Raw genomic sequence first — 18,918 nt, forward strand, 5'->3', positions numbered from 1 at the left:
AGTAGTGTAGCGGTTAGCGCGCTGCGCTACGAACCTGGCGACCCGAGTTCGATTCCCGCTCATGGCCAACACCAGTGACGATTATCTGAACCGGTCCCGGGTCTCCCCTAGGTCGACTCAGCCTAAAATGAGTACCTGGTGTGTTGTGTAAACTTCACCACTGGGGAGACAAAGGCGGTCGGGCGTGGTGCTGGCCACCCACCCCCTCATGTACCGTTCTGGCCTTCATAGGTGCTCGCTAACAGCACTTGCCCCTACAGTCTGTTAAGGCTAAATGGGGGATCTTTGTCTTTGTCTTTATCTTTGTGCGTAATGCTCAAATATATATTTATAAATTTTAGAAATAGTTTTGACCGTGTTGGTGTATATTCATGAGCATGTCTTCTGTCTTCAGGGTGGATCACCTGTACTCGTTCTTCATCCAGTGGTCTCCAGACGCGTACGGTAAAGACGCTCATGAGCAGGGCTTCGTGGTGGTGGAGAAAGACGAGCTCACCATGATCGATAACTTCTTCAGCGATCCGGTTCCTCGCAGCTGGGAGGTCGAGATAACAATACACACGTTTTATTAACATTGTCACAATCTGATTCTATAGAGAATATGAGAATGTGCTGTATTTACTGTGGGTATGTTCTGTAGATCATCACGATTAATGAAGCAAAGAGACGTCAGAGCTTCAGCTTTGAGGATGAAGAACTTCTCGATGTTCTGCCGGTGTTGATGGACTCCAGCACACTCCTGGACGACATGCATGTAGAGAAGGTCTCACACGTCATGACTAAACACACTTTCTCGCATTAGTTTTGGTTTATCGCAAAATACAACTCCTCTGATGTTTGGGTAATATGGGGAGATTATTGAGACAACACATTGAAATTATCCAGTTTACTGTCATTTTAATTAACAAATATAAGCATCAGATGACGAGGAAGTGCAATCAAAAGGGAGCAGTTGCTCTTCTGATGGGACTGTAATATCGGTCCTGATGTTGCGCCTATCGCAGGTTGCCATCGGTTACAACCCGAAAGCGAATCGTTATGGTCCTGTTCAAGCTGCACCAAGTATTGGGAGAAACTTTCAGTGTCAGTATCAGGATCATCATGGATGTGTTTATGATGTGTGACAGATATTAAAGAAAAATTGATGCGTGTAATATCAGTGTTACATATGTGATACATTCCTGATATTCAATATTTTAAACAATCATCTAATCTAAAGCATCGCCATGACAACTGCTTTATGTCCCGCATATTTCTCCAGCAACTTTTAACCACCAACTGAACTCGATTGTCATCTAAAATTAATTTTAGCTTCATAATGCAAATGTATATTTTCTGAAGAAGCAGTAACTGCGATCCGAGCTTAAGAGGATTATATTTAAATTATTTAAACATTTAAAAGCTGGTTTTCTGAAAGTGAGCTCATTGGACAAATAGTTCTGATAGTTTATAGTCTTGGAAAAAAGGTCTAGAACTTTCTGAGAATGAAATTCAGCCCACGTTTTTCAACTAGTGAACAGGGTACGGCTAATTTAAGTTTGTGTAAAGAAAATTCATATATAGGTCTAAAAATATATATTTGTTTTTAATTTAATGCTTTTTTATTTGGTAATTTATTTTATTTAACACAGGGAATTTTGCCGGCATTTTTTCCCAAAAGTAGCATTGGGCTGTAAGTGTTCCAAAAAAGAACTGATGTTTTTCTCCTAGTATTTTTTATTTATTTTTAATTTTAAACATCTTTGTGCACAGAAATGATGTTTTTTATGCTTTGTGGGCTAATTCCGTGACTACCGTCATTTATTTTGAATGGTGTGAAAAAGCAACTTTAATAAATAAACGGATGTTTACTGCGATTAAATGAATCACAAACAGAGGCCATTCATTTGTTCTCCTTGCACTTGTTGATAACCGGTGCATGATACGAGATATTTGTGTTGCACTCCTGGAAGTGTCACGTGTGCAGATCGGCTCTATATGCCGTAAAGATCAATCCATAATCACGTACAATAAATTGGCTTTCAATACAGTCGTCATGGTAACACAGGCTAACGATTAGGGCAAACTCTGTCATGCGACACAACATTTTTGCGTTAATGCCAATTTTCACGACAAAAACTGTTTCCAAACCAGTTTTTCGTGACATTTGATGTATAGAGTTTATGCGCTAGAGTTAAACAGAAATAATTATGTCAACACTTGTGAAATTTTGATGTGCCAAAAAGTTTTTTTGCAAAAAATCCTTGGATGGAAACGTAGTTATTATAAAGAAAATTTTTCAATTTTTTAATGATATAGATTGTGATATATTCTGAGACTATCAGCCTGTGAAACTGCTGACAAAACACAAAAAATTAGCCAAAAATTTACTATTTTTCTAATTTGACATTGTATCATGTCAACTGTATCTGAGAAAAATATTGTGTTGATATGACAAAGTAATAAAAAATTAAAAAAAGTGTCCAAAAACATCTCCAAACACATAAAAGATAATAATTGTACATAAGAACTAATTACACATGCAAACACAACAATGACTAAAGGTTTGCATAGCATGCACACATGATTTTAGTCATGAGATTTCACAGAATGAGTTTCATTCTGTGTCATTTGAGTCATCATTGAGTCTGTGTCGTGTATTTGGCGCCATCTCCTGGTGGCCATATGTACAGTGCTGTGAAATAGTATTTGCCCCCCTCCAGATTTCTTCTGTTTGTGTGTATTTTGCATACTAAAGTTTTTTTATGTGTAACATATCTCGATTGAAGATCTAAAACAAAAATATCTTTTTTCTTTTTTTCTTCTCCCCTTTTCTCCCCAATTTGGAATTCCCAATGTACTCTAAGTCCTCATCGAATTTCAGTTGCCTCCGCGCATCTTATCACGTGGCTTGTTGAGCGTGTTACCATGGAGGCATGCCACGCGTGGAGGCTTCACGCTATTCTCTGCGGCATCCAACAAGCATTTAATGAGGAGAGAGAGAGAGAGAGAGAGAGAGAGAGAGAGAGAGAGAGAGAGAGAGAGAGAGATAGAGATAGAGAGATAGATAGATAGATAGATAGATAGATAGATATGCATGCATGCAGAAGAGCTGAATTATTCATCCTGGTTGTTTTAACCAATTAAAGTTTGATACAAAGACAAGATTATTGATTTAATTTGTTCATCTGTATGGATTGGTTTACCAGTTCTCAGCTACATCTTAAAATCAATCAATCAATGATTGATAGATAGTGTGCTGTTTTTCCAAGTAATAATTTAAGCAGGGCTTGATTTTATCCAGCGGTATGTGATTGGACCATAAAATGTATGCTGAAATTACTGGTTAATATTGCTGTTTTTCCCCGCCCACAAGGCCTTGGTGACATCAGCAGAAAAGAAAAGTTGTTTCAGAGGCGGAGCAAGTTGTTATATTGTTACATTGTTATATATTACAAAGACTGTAGAATAACATGCACTGATTAATGGAACATTTTGATACATTGTGACTTTATTTCCTCGACAGTTGGCGACTCGTTTGCCGGCGCGCGTTCAGGGGTATCCATGGCGACTGGCATACAGTACAGTGGTACATGGAACCAGTTTGAAAACCCTGTACAGAAACCTGATGGAGCTGGTCTGCCCGGTGCTGCTGGTCATTAAAGACATGGACAACCAGGTACTGGAGTATTTCACCAAATAAACATACGACAACTAATTCTGTCATTATTTAAAGGGATTGTTTTTTGCTTCAGGTGCAAAGCTGCACAAAGTTCAAGAGTTATTGACATTGCTATCGATAAGAAAGAACCGATTCTGAACACCTGAAATGAGTCGTTAGTAAATCCAGACGTACTTCCTGTACTAACCTACCTAATTCGGTAACAAAAATCCCGCCTCTGGTCTTCATTGGCTGCTCGCGAACAGCTTTGACCCACCCTAAAACACTACACTAAGCGTGTAGTGTAAGACCAATCACAACAGACTGGGACATCTGACCAATCAGAGCAGAGTATGCTCTCTGAAAGGAGGAGTTTAGAATGAACGCTTTAGAACGGACCAATCAGAGCAGAGTATGCTCTCTGAAAGGAGGAGTTTAGAATGAATGCTTTAGAACAGACCAATCAGAGCTGAGTAGGCTCTCTGAAAGGCGGAGTTTAGAATGAATGCTTTAGAACAGACCAATCAGAGCTGAGTAGGCTCTCTGAAAGGCGGAGTTCAGAATGAATGCTTTAGAACAGACCAATCAGAGCAGAGTAGGCTCTCTGAAAGGCGGAGTTTAGAATGAATGCTTTAGAACAGACCAATCAGAGCAGAGTAGGCTCTCTGAAAGGAGGAGTTTAGAATGAATGCTTCATTGAACGAGTCGTTTGTGACACCAGGAAAAAAAGGTTAAATTATGAGCAAATGAACACACTTACATTGCGGATGCATGTAAGTCTATTGTATGAGACCTTTATAACAAAATTAGGCACGTTTAAAAACCATAATAGGTGCTCTCCCACCAGTGAGTCCAAAGGGGGCGCTATTTTGCAAACAGAAATTAAGCTTAAAACGTTAAAGTCTCCGTATACGTTTCTCAAATATAAGATATTTTTCCATTTACAACATGGAGATTTTGGTTATTTAGTTTAATAATTTCTGCATTTATGTTACTTAAAATAACAAAATAAGACCTTAAATTATTTGCATCAAAAATGAGCGCCCCCTAGAGGTCATGGGGTAGAAATATTTATATGAAAATAAGTCTTTCACATAGCAAATAAGTAGACAAGTCATATCAAACGAAAGCTCTTAGTCTCAGGAATGTGACTGTATAGTTTATTTTGTTGCACTAATACCACAATTCGAAAGATTTTCAAAAGAGTCACAAAGTGAAATATGATATCTGTAAATCATCAAATACAAACATCTCATTTGCGCTCTGATAACTGCTGCTGTAAGCCCCAGACAGCTAATAAACTTTATATCAGCTTTTACCTTAGTTTTCTAAAGAATGAGCCATTTTTACATGTCTGTGAGATTGATTGTGTGAATAATCCAATGCTATATCTTAAATGTCCAGAACAAAATATGCCATCCAGCATAAAAAGCATGCAAAACAAATAAGATGTTTTCGACTATTGATAATAGTGTAAAGAATGTGATTTATCATCGGAAAGAGGGATCTCAGCTTTCTATTGACACCTAGATTGAGCTTGTAGTCCACTCAGAGGCCGAGATAATCAATGAAATAATGAGGGTGTTGCTTGAACTGAACATTAGACTGAATGTCTATGGACGAGCACATCTGTGAGGGGTAAAATGTGTTAGAGCGCCCCCTACAGTTCACATCTGTGCGGGGTATAATGTGTTAGAGCGCCCCCTACAGTTCACATCTGTGCGGGGTATAATGTGTTAAAGCGCCCCCTACAGTTCACATCTGTGAGGGGTAAAATGTGTTAGAGCGCCCCTACAGTTCACATCTGTGCGAGGGTATAATGTGTTAAAGCGCCCCCTACAGTTCACATCTGTGAGGGGTAAAATGTGTTAGAGCGCCCCCTACAGTTCACATCTGTGAGGGGTATAATGTGTTAGAGCGCCCCCTACAGTTCACATCTGTATATTGTGATGGACTGTGATAGAAGATGATGTTAGATGATGTTGGGCTAATGATGTGAAAGCTAAAGAGTATCATAATTTTCTCCTGCAGGTTTTTGGAACGTTTTCCACTGATCCGTTCAGAGTCAGTGAATACTGTTACGGGACAGGCGAGACCTTCCTCTACACGTTTTGTCCTGAGATCAAGGTGTGTGTTTAGAAGTGTTTCTCTGAGACGGATCAGAGTTTTTGGTGTAACTATGCTGCTTATAGTGCCACCTAGTTTTGGTTGGATGTGCGTGTCTGTATGCCAAAGTAGTGTGTGTGTATGTGTGGGGCGGGGGTTTTGGGGGTTGGGACCATCCCACCAAGTTTGGGATATCTATGGCAAAAAAAAGAGATTAAAAAATGTTAGAAACTGTTCATGTGTACATTTCTGAAATCCAAAAACTAGATACAGGTATCAATTATAAACTGTCGCTTATTCTTCATAATAGTGTATTTTTGGACTCTGTTAGATTATTTTAATTGTTACAGTTTGACAATATTGTTTTTGTGTCAAAAATAGGTTTGGTTGTTGTTCAGTTTTAAATGTTTGCCACATTGAGAGCCCAATATCTCTGGGATTGAATCATATAAGGCCTTAAATTAAGATACAAAAAGGTACGTTTGTGACAAGTCTAAAATCATTAATAGTTCTGCAGTTATAAGCGCTCGACTATCAGAAAGACACTGGCCAAAAATGCCATCCATGGAAGAGTGGCGAGGCAAACCAAACCACTGCTAACCCAGAACATTGGAAAAGTTGCATTAAAATGTGTTTTTTCCCATTTTTGGACTCGCACCATTGGCATATAATGCAACAAGCATTGCTGAAGTCAACTGATTTTAGAAATGGATCTACAAATCTCTGAGTATAATTAAAATAATGATGCCAACACCTTGCTAAGGTTATTTTTTTGGCCTGTAGTTGTGCTCCAAAATCATTGGTGGAAATTGGCATTTTGACCCCTCTCTACAAAATAATGGATAACTCATTAAATATTCACCCTTGGAATTTAATATTTTGGCTTTCATTATCATTTATGTTTGTCTGTCTTTAGAAAAAAGTATCAATTTCTGCTGGGGAAGTTTTTTTTTTTGTTTGTTTTTTGGCATGGAATAATAACTCTGTATTTGTTCTCTGTATATATTGAAAGTTGTATTTTTGAGTTAGGAGCCACATATATTAGATGAATTACTACTGTGTTTGCCTGTGCAAAAGTTGCCGCCACAATGCTAGATTGTTGTAGGTGGTTGCTAGGGTCTTCCGTTTGGTTGCTAGGTGGTCCTAGAGTCCCGAACCAGGTCTAGATTGGCACAATTTACATGCAGAAGATGAATACTTTGTGTAATGGGTTTGTTCAATTACTATCTCTTATTATGAGCAAAAAAGTAATTGAGCTTTTTTTAGTAAATGTGGACGTTTTTATTAATCACTTACAATGAATCATTTTGCGTTCAGGTGTACCGCTGGACCGGAGAGAACTCTTACTTTGTGAAAGGAAACATGGACTCTCTTCAGATCGGTGGAGGCAGGTGAGTCCAGCAACACACTAAGATCCTGTACATGCGTGTGTCCCTCAAAAGCACGTGATTGACGCTCAACTGTCCTCTTCTCAGGGGTCATCTAGGTCTGTGGCTGGATGCTGACCTTTACCACGGGACCACATCCAAATGCTCCACCTTCAATAACCTGCCGCTGTCCTCCAAGCAAGACTTCATCGTCCAGAATCTGGAGGTGTGGGCGTTTCAATGAGCGCATGCATGGACGCCTGTATACCCACATGCACTGTGAATCTTGCGCCACCCAGCACGGCATGACAAACCGTTTGCTCTACCTGACACCCGAATGCGGGTGTAGCTTTATCCTGTACTGTACGAGGTATTTAGATGGATTAATCCGTGTCCGACCCAATGTGGTTTTACTCCTGTAAAGCCTGAAGTGAGTTGTCAAGGTTTACTGGTCTGAGATCGTTTAGACTTTAAGAATATCACGAGAGAAGTTTGTGGCTGCCTTAACCTTCCATTGAAACCGCTATCCCAGCATGCTATATTCTCTACAGATGTTCTCCTGCTGAAGTATGATCAATATATTAACGCATATGTGAATAAAAAAAATACTATAGACTGTGTATGTGTTCAGGGCGAAAGAACTTGTGGCATTTTATCTTATGACACAACCAAAAACCTAATTTACACCATTTGGTTGTTAATTTTTTTAGTATTTAGTTGGTATACTTTCATTGCGTTTTGAGAGAGCTCATGTAACGAAATGTTCATAGCTGGGGAACCCATTATTTGATTGATCTACGACAACAAAATTAAAATTTTTGCCATTTGGTATGACGTCAGGGTCAGTCGCTCCAGAAGTATTTTTCGTATTTGTTTGAAAAGAGCACTAGAGATCATGCTAATATGGCCGACAAAATGTTTAGAGAAGATACAAGCCCGCGGTTGTACCGCTAAAACGACTATTTTTCACCATTCGGCGGTCAAATTGATTGCGTCACGGCCAAACGCTTGAATAAAAAAAAAGAGGCTTCATCTTCTAACAAAACATAAAGTAATAATTTATTGCAACAATTTTTCAGCATTTGATGGACAAATCGGTTGCGTCAGAACTATTTTTTCGAACAAAGTATTTTTTTTGTTTACAACATGGAAATTTTACTTGTTTAGTTGTCGTATGTTTGTTTCGTTTGAAGAGAGCGCAAGGAATGACGCTCATGATATTGAAATGTTCATAGAAATTACAAGTCACGAGTTAAGAAGACAAAATGCAGATTTCCGCCATTCTGTGACCAAATCTGTTGTGTCACGGCCAGTCGTTTATTTATTTATTTATTTATTTATTTATTTACAACATGGAGATTTGATTTGTTTAGTTGGCATATTTTCATGTTTGTTTGAAAAGAGCTGGAGGTATGATGTAAATGACAGCCAAAATGTTCGTAGAAGATACAAGACCGAGTTGAGAGCAAAGCGACAATGTTTCGCCATTATGTGTCCAAATTCATTGCGTCATTGCGACAATTTCCACTTTTCAATTCCAAAATCTATTGCGCCACGGCCCGTCGCCTCAATATAAAGTGTTTTTCACTTACAACATGGAGATTTGATTTATTTAGTTGGATTATTTTAATTTTTAATTTTTTATTTTGTCAGATAAAAGCCCTGTGAGGTCAACTAAGTGACAATTTCTCACCATTCGTTGGCGAATTTCATTTCGTCACGACCATTCGCTTGAATATAACTGCGATCTGGAGAACTTTTGATCGAAGATTACAATCAACCATTTTTAGACAATTTTTGGGCATTTGGTGGCCATTGCGTCAGGGCCATTCGCTCGAATAGAAGATATTTTTCCATTTACAACATGGAGATTTAATTTGTTTAGTTGACGTTTTGGTTATTTCGTCTGAAATGAGCGCAACAACTTGTGGCTTGTATATTCCAAGACAACAAAATGCCAATTTCCACCATTCGGTGACCAAATCTATTACGCCACGGCACGTCGCTACAAAAGAAAGTGTTTAATTTACAACATGGAGATTTGATTCGTTTTGTTGGCATATTTTCATTATGTTTTAACAAAGCTCAATGAATGTCGTAAATAATATTGAAATGTTACAAAGTGTTCCAGCTGGAGGGCTTGTATATTCTAAGACACACAAAATAAATCTGCCATTTGGTGACCAAATCCAAAGCATCAGGACCAGTCGCTCGAATAGAAAACATATTTAGTTCACAGCGTTTAGTTGGTGTATGTGTTCATGTTCGTTTAAAGAGCACACGAGTGCTCGAGTAATTCAAAGGGAAACCGCATATCCAATTTGTGGACCAAAGCATTTTATTGGCATTGTTTTCAAGTATAGGTTTTATATTTTGTTTATTTTGCTTTTTGAAGTTGACTTATTTTATATATTGAATGTGAAATGGATCACATTCCTACATGATGATGATGTTTTACTGTTTTGTGATATTTTAGGGCCCTTGTCTAGTGTGAAGTTATTCTAAAGGGATGGTGAGCACTTGAAATGATGCCAGAATTACTCGTGAACACTGTGTTAAATGTGCGGCTGATATCACCATCATGTCACACTTACAGTCGAGGTTTGTTTCATGAACTGTCACTGTTTTTGTGTAAAATCGAGCGCCATAAAAATTGGTGTGCAATTATTGACGGAGCGATGTTTATAGTTCGTGGTCTGTTTTATCACCACAGTTAGTGTGTAGATGTTTGGAAGTGTCCACTAGTTTCACTACATCACCGCAGCTGTGGGCGCTAACCAGCTGCTGACTCCATTACAAAACCGTATATTTGGTCCAAGTTGTAGAAATAGTTCAATAGTACAAATATTTCACTCTTCAATGTTTCAAAACATTCAAGTCTGTGATATCAAACCCCTCACGCTGTTTATTTATGTGTGTTAACCAATTATTGTGTATTTATTGTGCATTTTCTGTGTAAAGTGAACCAAATAAATGCAATAAATGAAGACGTATCCTTGGTTATTTAGAAGGGGGTGGAGTTACACCAGACTGCTATTAAATAACTTCATGCTTTCAAATCATATATTCACAATAAACAAAACAAACGTTACAAAAGATGCCCTTGAGTTGCAATTAACAACATGGAAACAGTGCAAGCTTACGAAGTAAAATACAATGCATGAACGTGTTAGACAGCCATGGAAGATTTAATAGTTAGGGTTGGAAACAGAGAACCGGAATACCGGAATCGGATGATCTTCGTGACGTTCGGTTACGTTAACAGTTCCCCTGTGTGAGTTTTCCGCCGATGCGGCTGGAACACCATCCTGATATACTCTGACAGTGTTTCCAGCAGTGCGTTTCTGCAGCAGCGCTGCCCTCTACTGGGTCAAAGGTGTAAAACACACAAACAAATGACCCGGCACTGTTGAAGCTACAGACTGTGCTTCCTGTCTAGATGGTATAGTATTAATCTTACACTGATGTGCAAGTTATGGTTAATGTTCTGCACTTATAGTGCTTTTTTTAAACATTTTGTGACTCGTTCTCCCATTCACACATATACACACACTCATACACCAATGACAGCAGAGATGCCATGCAAGGCTCTAGCCTGCCATTGGGAGCAACTTGGGGTTCAGTGTCTTCCCCAAGGACACTTCGGCATGTGGAGTCGTGTGGGCCGGGAACCGAACCACCAACCTTGCGATTAGCAGCCGACCCGCTCCAGCACCTGAGCCACAGCTGCCCCATATGTTATGAATAAATAAGAACTTTTGAAGTCTTACAAGCTTGAAGTACACCATTAGACAACAGAACACCATCTCAACTGTCTCTGGAACGTTTACTGTTATGTCATGTGACTTCAGACCTGTGAGACTTTAATCAGGCAGTGCAGTTACTGACTAATGCTTAATTAAAGATACACAAGTTGACATAATGAATGAAATGTTTGTTTAGATACAGTCCAGATATAGCCTAGTTAGGATCAATTATTGGATTGGATGTATTGTCTCTAAAATGTCTTTTTTAGCACCTTTTACAAGAATTGTGTTAAATTCGTTATTTCGGTCCTGTAGAAATCTTAAAGGATCTCATCATTTGGCAACAGACTGTGGCGTGAAGTACATCCAATAAGCACCGCCTTTCTCATTTTCAATTAATTCTTCCTCGGAGTACTAGAAGAACGCATGTACTAACGTTAACAGATATAACCTCATAATAAAGTGATACCATTATTGTAGACTGTAGTAACTATAGTTTCTTCTATAGTAATATTGTAGTAACCATGATTGTTGTGGCGGTGGTGGTGGTGGTGGTGGTGGTGGTTGAGCACCGGCTTGTGATTGGAGTGTGAGATTAGGAGATGAGAACAGCAAGGATGATTACCTGGCAATGATGGTCTCTAACAGCTGTTTATCATTGCAGTGAGAGTGGTGACGGGGTTTAAGAGCGAGCCAGATGCCAGTGAGGAGAGAGCTGCTGCATACACACACACACACACATACACACACACACACACACACACACACTAAGACTGTACTACTACTAAAAACTGTAAAAATACATGCTTGACCATCAAAAATAATTGTAGAATAAAATGGCTATATTATCATTGATTGTACTTGATTGATTTATATTTAAGTTGATAAAAATATTCCACAAGTCTGGTTCATCCTTGGGAGCAATTTCCAAACCCCTGAAGGTGCCACGTTCATCTGTACAAACAATAGTACACAAGTATAAACACCATGTGACCACACAGCATCATACTGATATGGAAGGAGACGCATTCTGTCTCATAGAGATGAACGTAGTTTGTGTGAAAAGTGCAAATCAATCCCAGAACAACAGCAAAGGACCTTGTGAAGATGCTGGAGGAAACAGGTGGACGAGTATCTAGATCCACAGCAAAACGAGTCCTATATGGACATAACCTGAAAGGCTGCTCAGCAAGGAAGAAGCCGCTGCTCCAAAACCACCAAAAACAAGCCAGACTACAGTTTGCAAGTGCACATGGGGACAAAGATCTTACTTTTGGAGAAATGTCCTCTGGTCTGATGAAACAAAAATGGAACTGTTTAGCCATAATGACCATCGTTATGTTTGGAGGAATAAGGGGTTTGAGGCTTGCAAGCTGAAGAATACCGTCCCAACCGTGAAGCATGGGGGTGCAGCATCATGTTGTGGGGGTGTTTGCTGCAGGAGGGACTGGTGCACTTCACAAAATAGATGACATCATGAGGAAGGAACATTATGTGGATATATTGAAGCAACATCTCAAGACATCAGACAGGAAGTTAAAGCTCGGTCACAAATGCGTCTTCCAAATGGACAATGACCCCAAGCAGACCTCCAATGTTGTGGCAAAATGGCTTAATGACAACAAAGCCAAGGTCACACTCCAATGAGTGGCATCACAAAGTCCTGACCTCAATCCGATAGAAATGGGCAGAACTGAAGAAGCGTGTGCGAGCGAGGAGGCCGACAAACCTGACTCAGTTACACCAGTTCTGTCCGGAGGAACGGGACAAAATTCCAGCAACTTATTGTGAGAAGCTTGTGGAAGGATCCCCAAAACATTTGACCCAATTAAACAATTTAAAGGCAATGCTACTAAATACTAAAGTGTATGTAAACTCCTGAAATAAATAATTCTCTCTACTATTATTCTGACATTTCACATTCATAAAATAAAGTTGTGATCCGAACTGACCTAAGACAGGGAATGTCTTCTACGATTAAATGTCAGGAATTGTGAAAACATTTGTTTAAATGTATTTGGCTAAAGTGTATGTAAACTTCTGACTTCATCTGTATATAAACATGTATAATATGTATATGTATTTGTTTGCGTGTGTATGGTGCAAAGTTAATTAAAACGTCAAAGGCCATTAGGCTACATACATTATTCGTCGATAATAATGTTAAAATATTACACTATATTATGTTCATATAAGCATATTATTGTTATTATTATTAATAAATATAAGAGAGGCCCTCTCTTGCTCAAGCCGTTAAAAAAACAATATCTAGATTTTATTTTAGCCAATAATATATATATATTTTTTTAACCATTTTAATTTTAATATTGTACCGTTTACAGTTTTGTTAATTTCAAGTGGACAACTAGAGTTTTATAACATAAAAAATACATTAAATCAGTTTAGCAAGATTCATCATTTTAACTATGCAAACAAATATTTATCCCGATCCAAAATGCCCGTGTGTCGAATCTACTGAAGTGAAAATAAAGGGTCCTCCACCATCCCAAAATAAACACTCAGGTTGTTGACACGCGCACTTTCGCTGCGATTTTGCGCATTTAAATGTTGTTTACATTGAGTGCAGATTTGATATATATATATATCTGCTGATATGTCTAAATTTATTCGCATTCGAGCTGGACTTTGCTTGTCAAGTACAGTCAGAAGAGGTTTAACAGAGACACGATTCTACAGGTAAAACTTAAGATCACGAGAAACAGACATGCATTTATTTACTGTGCATATTCCTGTGCATTGAGTGAATTGATGGCAAATATATTAATAACCAGATCGTTATACCAGTAAAAAACACTCTTTCGTTGAATACAGTAAGGTGTGTGTGTGTGTGTGTGTGTGTGTGTGTGTGCGCACATTGCTCATTATGTAACAAATTTTATTTTTATTTCTAAATCACAGTATGTTTGTCTCCTCTGGTAAGAAGTCAGTGAATGGAGTTGATCTTTACTATCAGCGCACTGGAGATGGCAAACACACTGTACTGCTGCTGCCTGGAGCTTTAGGTCTGGTATCACAATATTATAACATATTCATGCAGAATTTATTTGTTCTGTAAGGACCAGTAGAAGCCATGATGCCAGAACACATCAGAATATGTGTGAAACATGTCATATCTGTGCTCTTTGATGTGGTTACAGGAAGTGGGCAGACTGATTTTGCCCCACAGCTTGAGAAACTGGATAAGAGATGTCTTACAGTGGTGGCATGGGACCCGAGGGGCTACGGGCGCTCACGGCCCCCGGACAGAGATTTCCCTACGGACTTCTTCCACAGAGATGCCAAAGACGCTGTAGATTTAATGCAAGTATGAGTCAAAAGTTTTAAACAGAAATAGTTCACCCACAAATGAATGAATCAGTCATCATTTACTACCCTCATAGAGATACTGTATATGACTTCTATGTAACACAATAGGAGATATTTTGGAGCATGAACACGTACAGTGTCCAGGGGTTGTCAAGCTCTGAAAAAGCACCATAAAAACATGTACGCTATATTCCGACCAACGGAATGTCAGACCAGTTGTACTAGGTTTTCAGTCGGTGGCACTGACCACTATCGGTTCTTGTGGGTCTCAATGATTTGATTGTGCGCAAATGTGAATGAGATTTAAAGGCGTCATGTGGAATAAAATTTTCCTTGATATTTTGACATATAAGAGGCCATTCTACTATATAAAATACTGTAAATTCCCCCAATGCAATAAAAGCTGCAAAACGAAAAACGCTTCATTCTCTTCTTCCGCGACAACTCTACATCACTTGGGGTACTCATTAAATCAAGACAGCCTCAACAGCAGCAATATCGATGCCTATTTTAAAATCATCGCACCCATGGCCCTGCCTACTGGTGCTGACTTGGCTCGTAAGCAGAGATAGAGAGAAGGGCAAAATGCCAATTTGGAACACCCAATTCCCACTACTTAGTAGGTCCTCGTGGTGGCGCAGTTACTCGCCTCAATCCGGGTGGCGAAGGACAAGTCTCAGTTGCGTCCGCTTCTGAGACTGTCAATCCGCACGTCTTATCACGTGACTCGTTGTGCATGACACCACGGAGACTCACAGCATGTGGAGGCTGCCATTGAGAGCGAGAACCACTAATCACCACCACGAGGAGGTTACCCCATGTGACTCTACCCTCCCTAGCAACCGGGTCAATTTGGTTGCTGAGGAGACCTGACTGGAGTCACTCAGCACGCCCTGGATTCAAACTCAAGACTCCAGGTGTGATAGTCAGCATCAATACTCGCTGAGATACCCAGGCCTTCCCTCTGGCACGCTTATAAAAGTCGTAGTGTCAAGTTACAACTCTGAAGAGAAGAAGCATTTTATACCCCAAGATTTCTGACCGTTTCGGGAAGGCGATACTGTAGTTGGACCCAGCTGCACGGTGATGTTGAGTTCAACAGCAGGGTTAGCTGTAAAGACGAGGAGTTCGGTCTTGGCTGGGTTGAGTTGCAGGTGGTGTTCCTTCATCCAGGCTGAGATGTCTGCCAGACAGGCAGCGATTCGAGCGGTCACTGTGGTGTCGTTGGGCTGAAAAGACAAGTAGAGTTGCGTGTCGTCAGCATAGCAGTGGTAAGAGAAACCATGTGACTGGATGACGGGTCCCAGTGATGTTGTGCATATAGAGAAGAGAAGTGGCCCAAGCACTGATCCCTGCGGTACCCCAGTAAGTAACTGATGTGGCTTGGATACCTCCCCTCTCCAGGCTACCTTGAAGGACCTATCTGAGAGATTGGAGGTCAACCAGTCCAGCACAGTTCCTCTGATGCTCAGAATAGAGAGTGTGGAGAGTAGGATCTGATGGTTGACTGTGTCAAAGGCTGCAGAAAGGTCCAGCAGATTCAGTTTTCGCCTGTCTCAGTGACTCCGTGACAGACAGCAGGGCAGTCTCAGTGGAGTGTCCACTTTTGAAGCCAATTATTGGTGTATGTAAACACACACTAGATGGACGTCTTTGACCGTTTGGCCCAAAAACAACTTTGCCTTTGTTATAGCGCCAGTCTAACGCTTGAGTCGTACTCAAGCCTACTTTTATGATACTTTTATGGTGGTTTTTTGTCACTTTTTGGAGCTTGACAACTCCTGGTCATATTATGTTTTCATTGCATTTAAAACAGCAGCTTTATGTGTTTTTGTGTTCCACTGAAAGAAGAAATAAAGTCAGGTTTGGAACAGCATGAGGGTTCATTTTTGACTGAATTATCTTTTTAACATCAATCAATGGCAGTATCTTTGTACTGATAATGTGAAAGTTTATTAATCGTTCTATCTCTGTGTCTGTAGTCTCTGGGCTTCAGTAGGTTTTCTCTGTTAGGTTGGAGTGATGGTGGTGTCACGGCTCTGATAGCGGCGGCGTTGAATCCCACCCTCATTCAGAAGATGGTTGTTTGGGGCTCCAATGCCTATGTTTCTGAGGAGGATGTTCAGATCTATAGATGTAAGAGGAGAGAATATAACACTTAATGCACCGACGAGAAGCGAGAGTGTCTCGGTTTCCTCTGGCATGCGTCATCGCGTTAAACGTGTATGTGTGTGTTTCAGCGATCCGTGACGTGTCATTATGGAGTGAGCGAATGAGGCGGCCGATGGAAGAGATATACGGTGCTCGATACTTTCGTGAGACCTGGGAGAGATGGGTTGACGGCATCATACAGTTTACACACAACTCGCAGGGTAAGAATTGGAGACGTGCTGATATTTCAGCCCAATTTTGAGCCTATTTGTATCGACTAAAAACAGTTAACAGGGTTTTTGTCACCCTTGTGTTAGTTAATTTACCAATCTTGTTAATGGATAATAAGATATTAAGAAATATCTATTTCATATTTAGTCTGTTAACCCTTTAAGCTCTAAAGATATAGATTATGATGCAATCTGAGACTCTCAGCCTAAGAAAATGCTAAAATATTGCAAAACATAAATTAAAAAGAGCCAAATATTTACTTTTTTTAATGATTTTACATTATATATCTCTGAGTGTAAATAAGGTGGCTATGAAAAATGTATTTGTTTTGTTTCCAATCATGTCGACTGTATCTGAGAACATTTTGTGTTTATACGACAAAGCGATCAAAAGTTATAACATTGAAAATATAATTGATCATAGTGTCCATAAAAGCCTCTAAAAACAAATAAAATATAATAATTGTACATAAGAACTGATTACACATGCAAACACAACGATGACTAAAGGTTTGCAGAGCATGCAGACATGATTTTAGTCATGAGATTTCACAGAATGAGTTTCATTCTGTGTCATTTGAGTCATCATTGAGTCTGTGTCGTGTATTTGGCGCCATCTCCTGGTGGTCATATGTAACATTGTGCTTCATGTGGATTATCTAATGATCTATACATCTGATTATCTTGTGTGTGGACTCGATTGAAAGATAATCACAGACTCTAAATAATCATATGTGACATTTTATGTTCTGTTTATATTTCGTGAAGTTATAAGTGAAAACACAGCATATAAGCAACAAGATATATATATATAAAAAAATAAATTATTAAAATTGGCACCTGGGTAACTCTGAGAATATTGACATTGACTATCACCAGGTCGTGCTAAGTGACTCCAGCCAGGTCTCCTAAGCAACCAAATTTACCCGGTTGCTAGGGAGGGTAGAGTCACATGGGGTAACCTCCTCGTGGTCACTATAATGTGGTTCGCTCTCGGTGGGGTGCTTGGCGAGTTGGGCGTGAATGCCGCAGTGGATGGCTTGAATCCTCCACACACACTGCGTCTCTGTGGTAACACACTCAACAAGCCATGTGATAAGACGCGTCGGTTGATGGTCTCAGGAGGCAAATGAGATTCGTCATGAGGACTTGGAGCGCATTGACAATTGGCCATTCCAAATTGAGGAGGAAGGGGGGGGGGATTATTAAAAGGGAACACTTCTGATTTGTCTGCAAATTTCAAAGCACTTGTTCAGTTTTGGTCATAATGTTTACATGCATTGGAAAGTAGAGCATCTAAACTTTCAAAGACACCTATTATGTGTTGGTCAAGGCTGTAGTTATTCATACATTGACGATTGTTATTCTCGCAGGCCCGCCGGTGGGCCCATCGGAGCTTAAATAGTCATTAATGTAAGTTATATAGAAAATTCTAATATTTTTTTCATTTTCATCTTAGGTAATATATGCAGGGAGATGTTGCAGATGATCTCCTGTCCAACGCTGATTGTCCACGGAGCCAAAGACCCAATGGTGCCCTCTTTTCACCCACAATTCCTTCAGCAGAATATTAAAGGCTCACGGTGAGACAGTCAGTGATAAATACAGTTTCCTGCAGCTCCAATAGACCATAATGCTTTAATTATTTGCATAGTATATCATATCACTTATATTAATATTATGATATCATATTGTGTGCTAACAGACTGTTTTACTGTCTCTCAGTTTGCATGTAATGCCAGAAGGGAAGCATAATTTGCACTTGCGTTATGCCAGCGAGTTTAACGCACTGGTGGAAGAATTTCTGACTGAATGAGTGAAAGACTGCCGGGGTTTGATGTCCACAGGAGGAAAGAAAGACGTTATTGTCTCTTCTCCAGAGAATCATCATGGACGTTGACAATAAACTGCTGTCATGCTCATTAGAAGACCAGCGTTCGGTTATTCTTTCCAATTAAAAAAGGGTTGTTTTGTCATTTAAGTGCCCGCACAGTTTTAATCAAAATGCATATTATTATTCATGTGCTGTTTCTTAAACATTATGTAAATACATGTTAAGAATACATCACATTTGACTAGATTTATTGTGCTGATCATTGAACACTTTAATCCAAAATAACTCACAGTTCGCTTATAATATAACCTGCCTTTATGACCATAGTAAGAGTAAGTGACGAGAGTACAATGTGAGCTGGATTCAAACTTGTGTCAGCAGAAATTGTAACAATTTGACTAAAACTTATATCAGTTGTTGTTTGTAAACTCAAGTGTAAACTTTGCGATATGTGAAAGTTTTGAAAGTGGGGTTAAATGTGTCAGCCAGGGACACTTTAATGATGATTTGTGGCTTA

At 39.4% G+C, this 18,918-nt stretch overlaps 2 protein-coding genes across 3 annotated transcripts in view; both read left to right on the forward strand.

The window, feature by feature from the left end:
* The window catches only part of LOC127622398 (nuclear receptor coactivator 7-like), a 36,784-nt gene extending 26,706 nt beyond the window's left edge, over window positions 1-10,078 (forward strand). For both annotated transcript variants that reach the window (XM_052096500.1, XM_052096501.1), the window contains exons 11-16: window positions 395-542; window positions 641-763; window positions 3,506-3,658; window positions 5,672-5,767; window positions 7,064-7,137; window positions 7,222-10,078. In XM_052096500.1, the coding sequence (XP_051952460.1) occupies window positions 395-542; window positions 641-763; window positions 3,506-3,658; window positions 5,672-5,767; window positions 7,064-7,137; window positions 7,222-7,357 (730 nt within the window). In that variant the 3' untranslated portion in view covers window positions 7,358-10,078. The remainder of the gene's footprint in view (window positions 1-394; window positions 543-640; window positions 764-3,505; window positions 3,659-5,671; window positions 5,768-7,063; window positions 7,138-7,221) is intronic.
* A 3,296-nt stretch (window positions 10,079-13,374) lies between these two features.
* Window positions 13,375-18,698, forward strand: bphl (biphenyl hydrolase like). Its single transcript, XM_052096509.1, has 7 exons — window positions 13,375-13,556; window positions 13,779-13,882; window positions 14,018-14,184; window positions 16,169-16,322; window positions 16,427-16,558; window positions 18,027-18,150; window positions 18,293-18,698. The coding sequence occupies exons 1-7, from the start codon at window positions 13,474-13,476 to the stop codon at window positions 18,381-18,383; spliced, it is 855 nt and encodes a 284-aa protein (XP_051952469.1). The 5' UTR covers window positions 13,375-13,473; the 3' UTR covers window positions 18,384-18,698.
* Window positions 18,699-18,918: the final 220 nt, after the last annotated feature.

This window comes from Xyrauchen texanus, chromosome 28, assembly GCF_025860055.1.
Source record: "Xyrauchen texanus isolate HMW12.3.18 chromosome 28, RBS_HiC_50CHRs, whole genome shotgun sequence".
NCBI lineage: Eukaryota > Metazoa > Chordata > Actinopteri > Cypriniformes > Catostomidae > Xyrauchen > Xyrauchen texanus.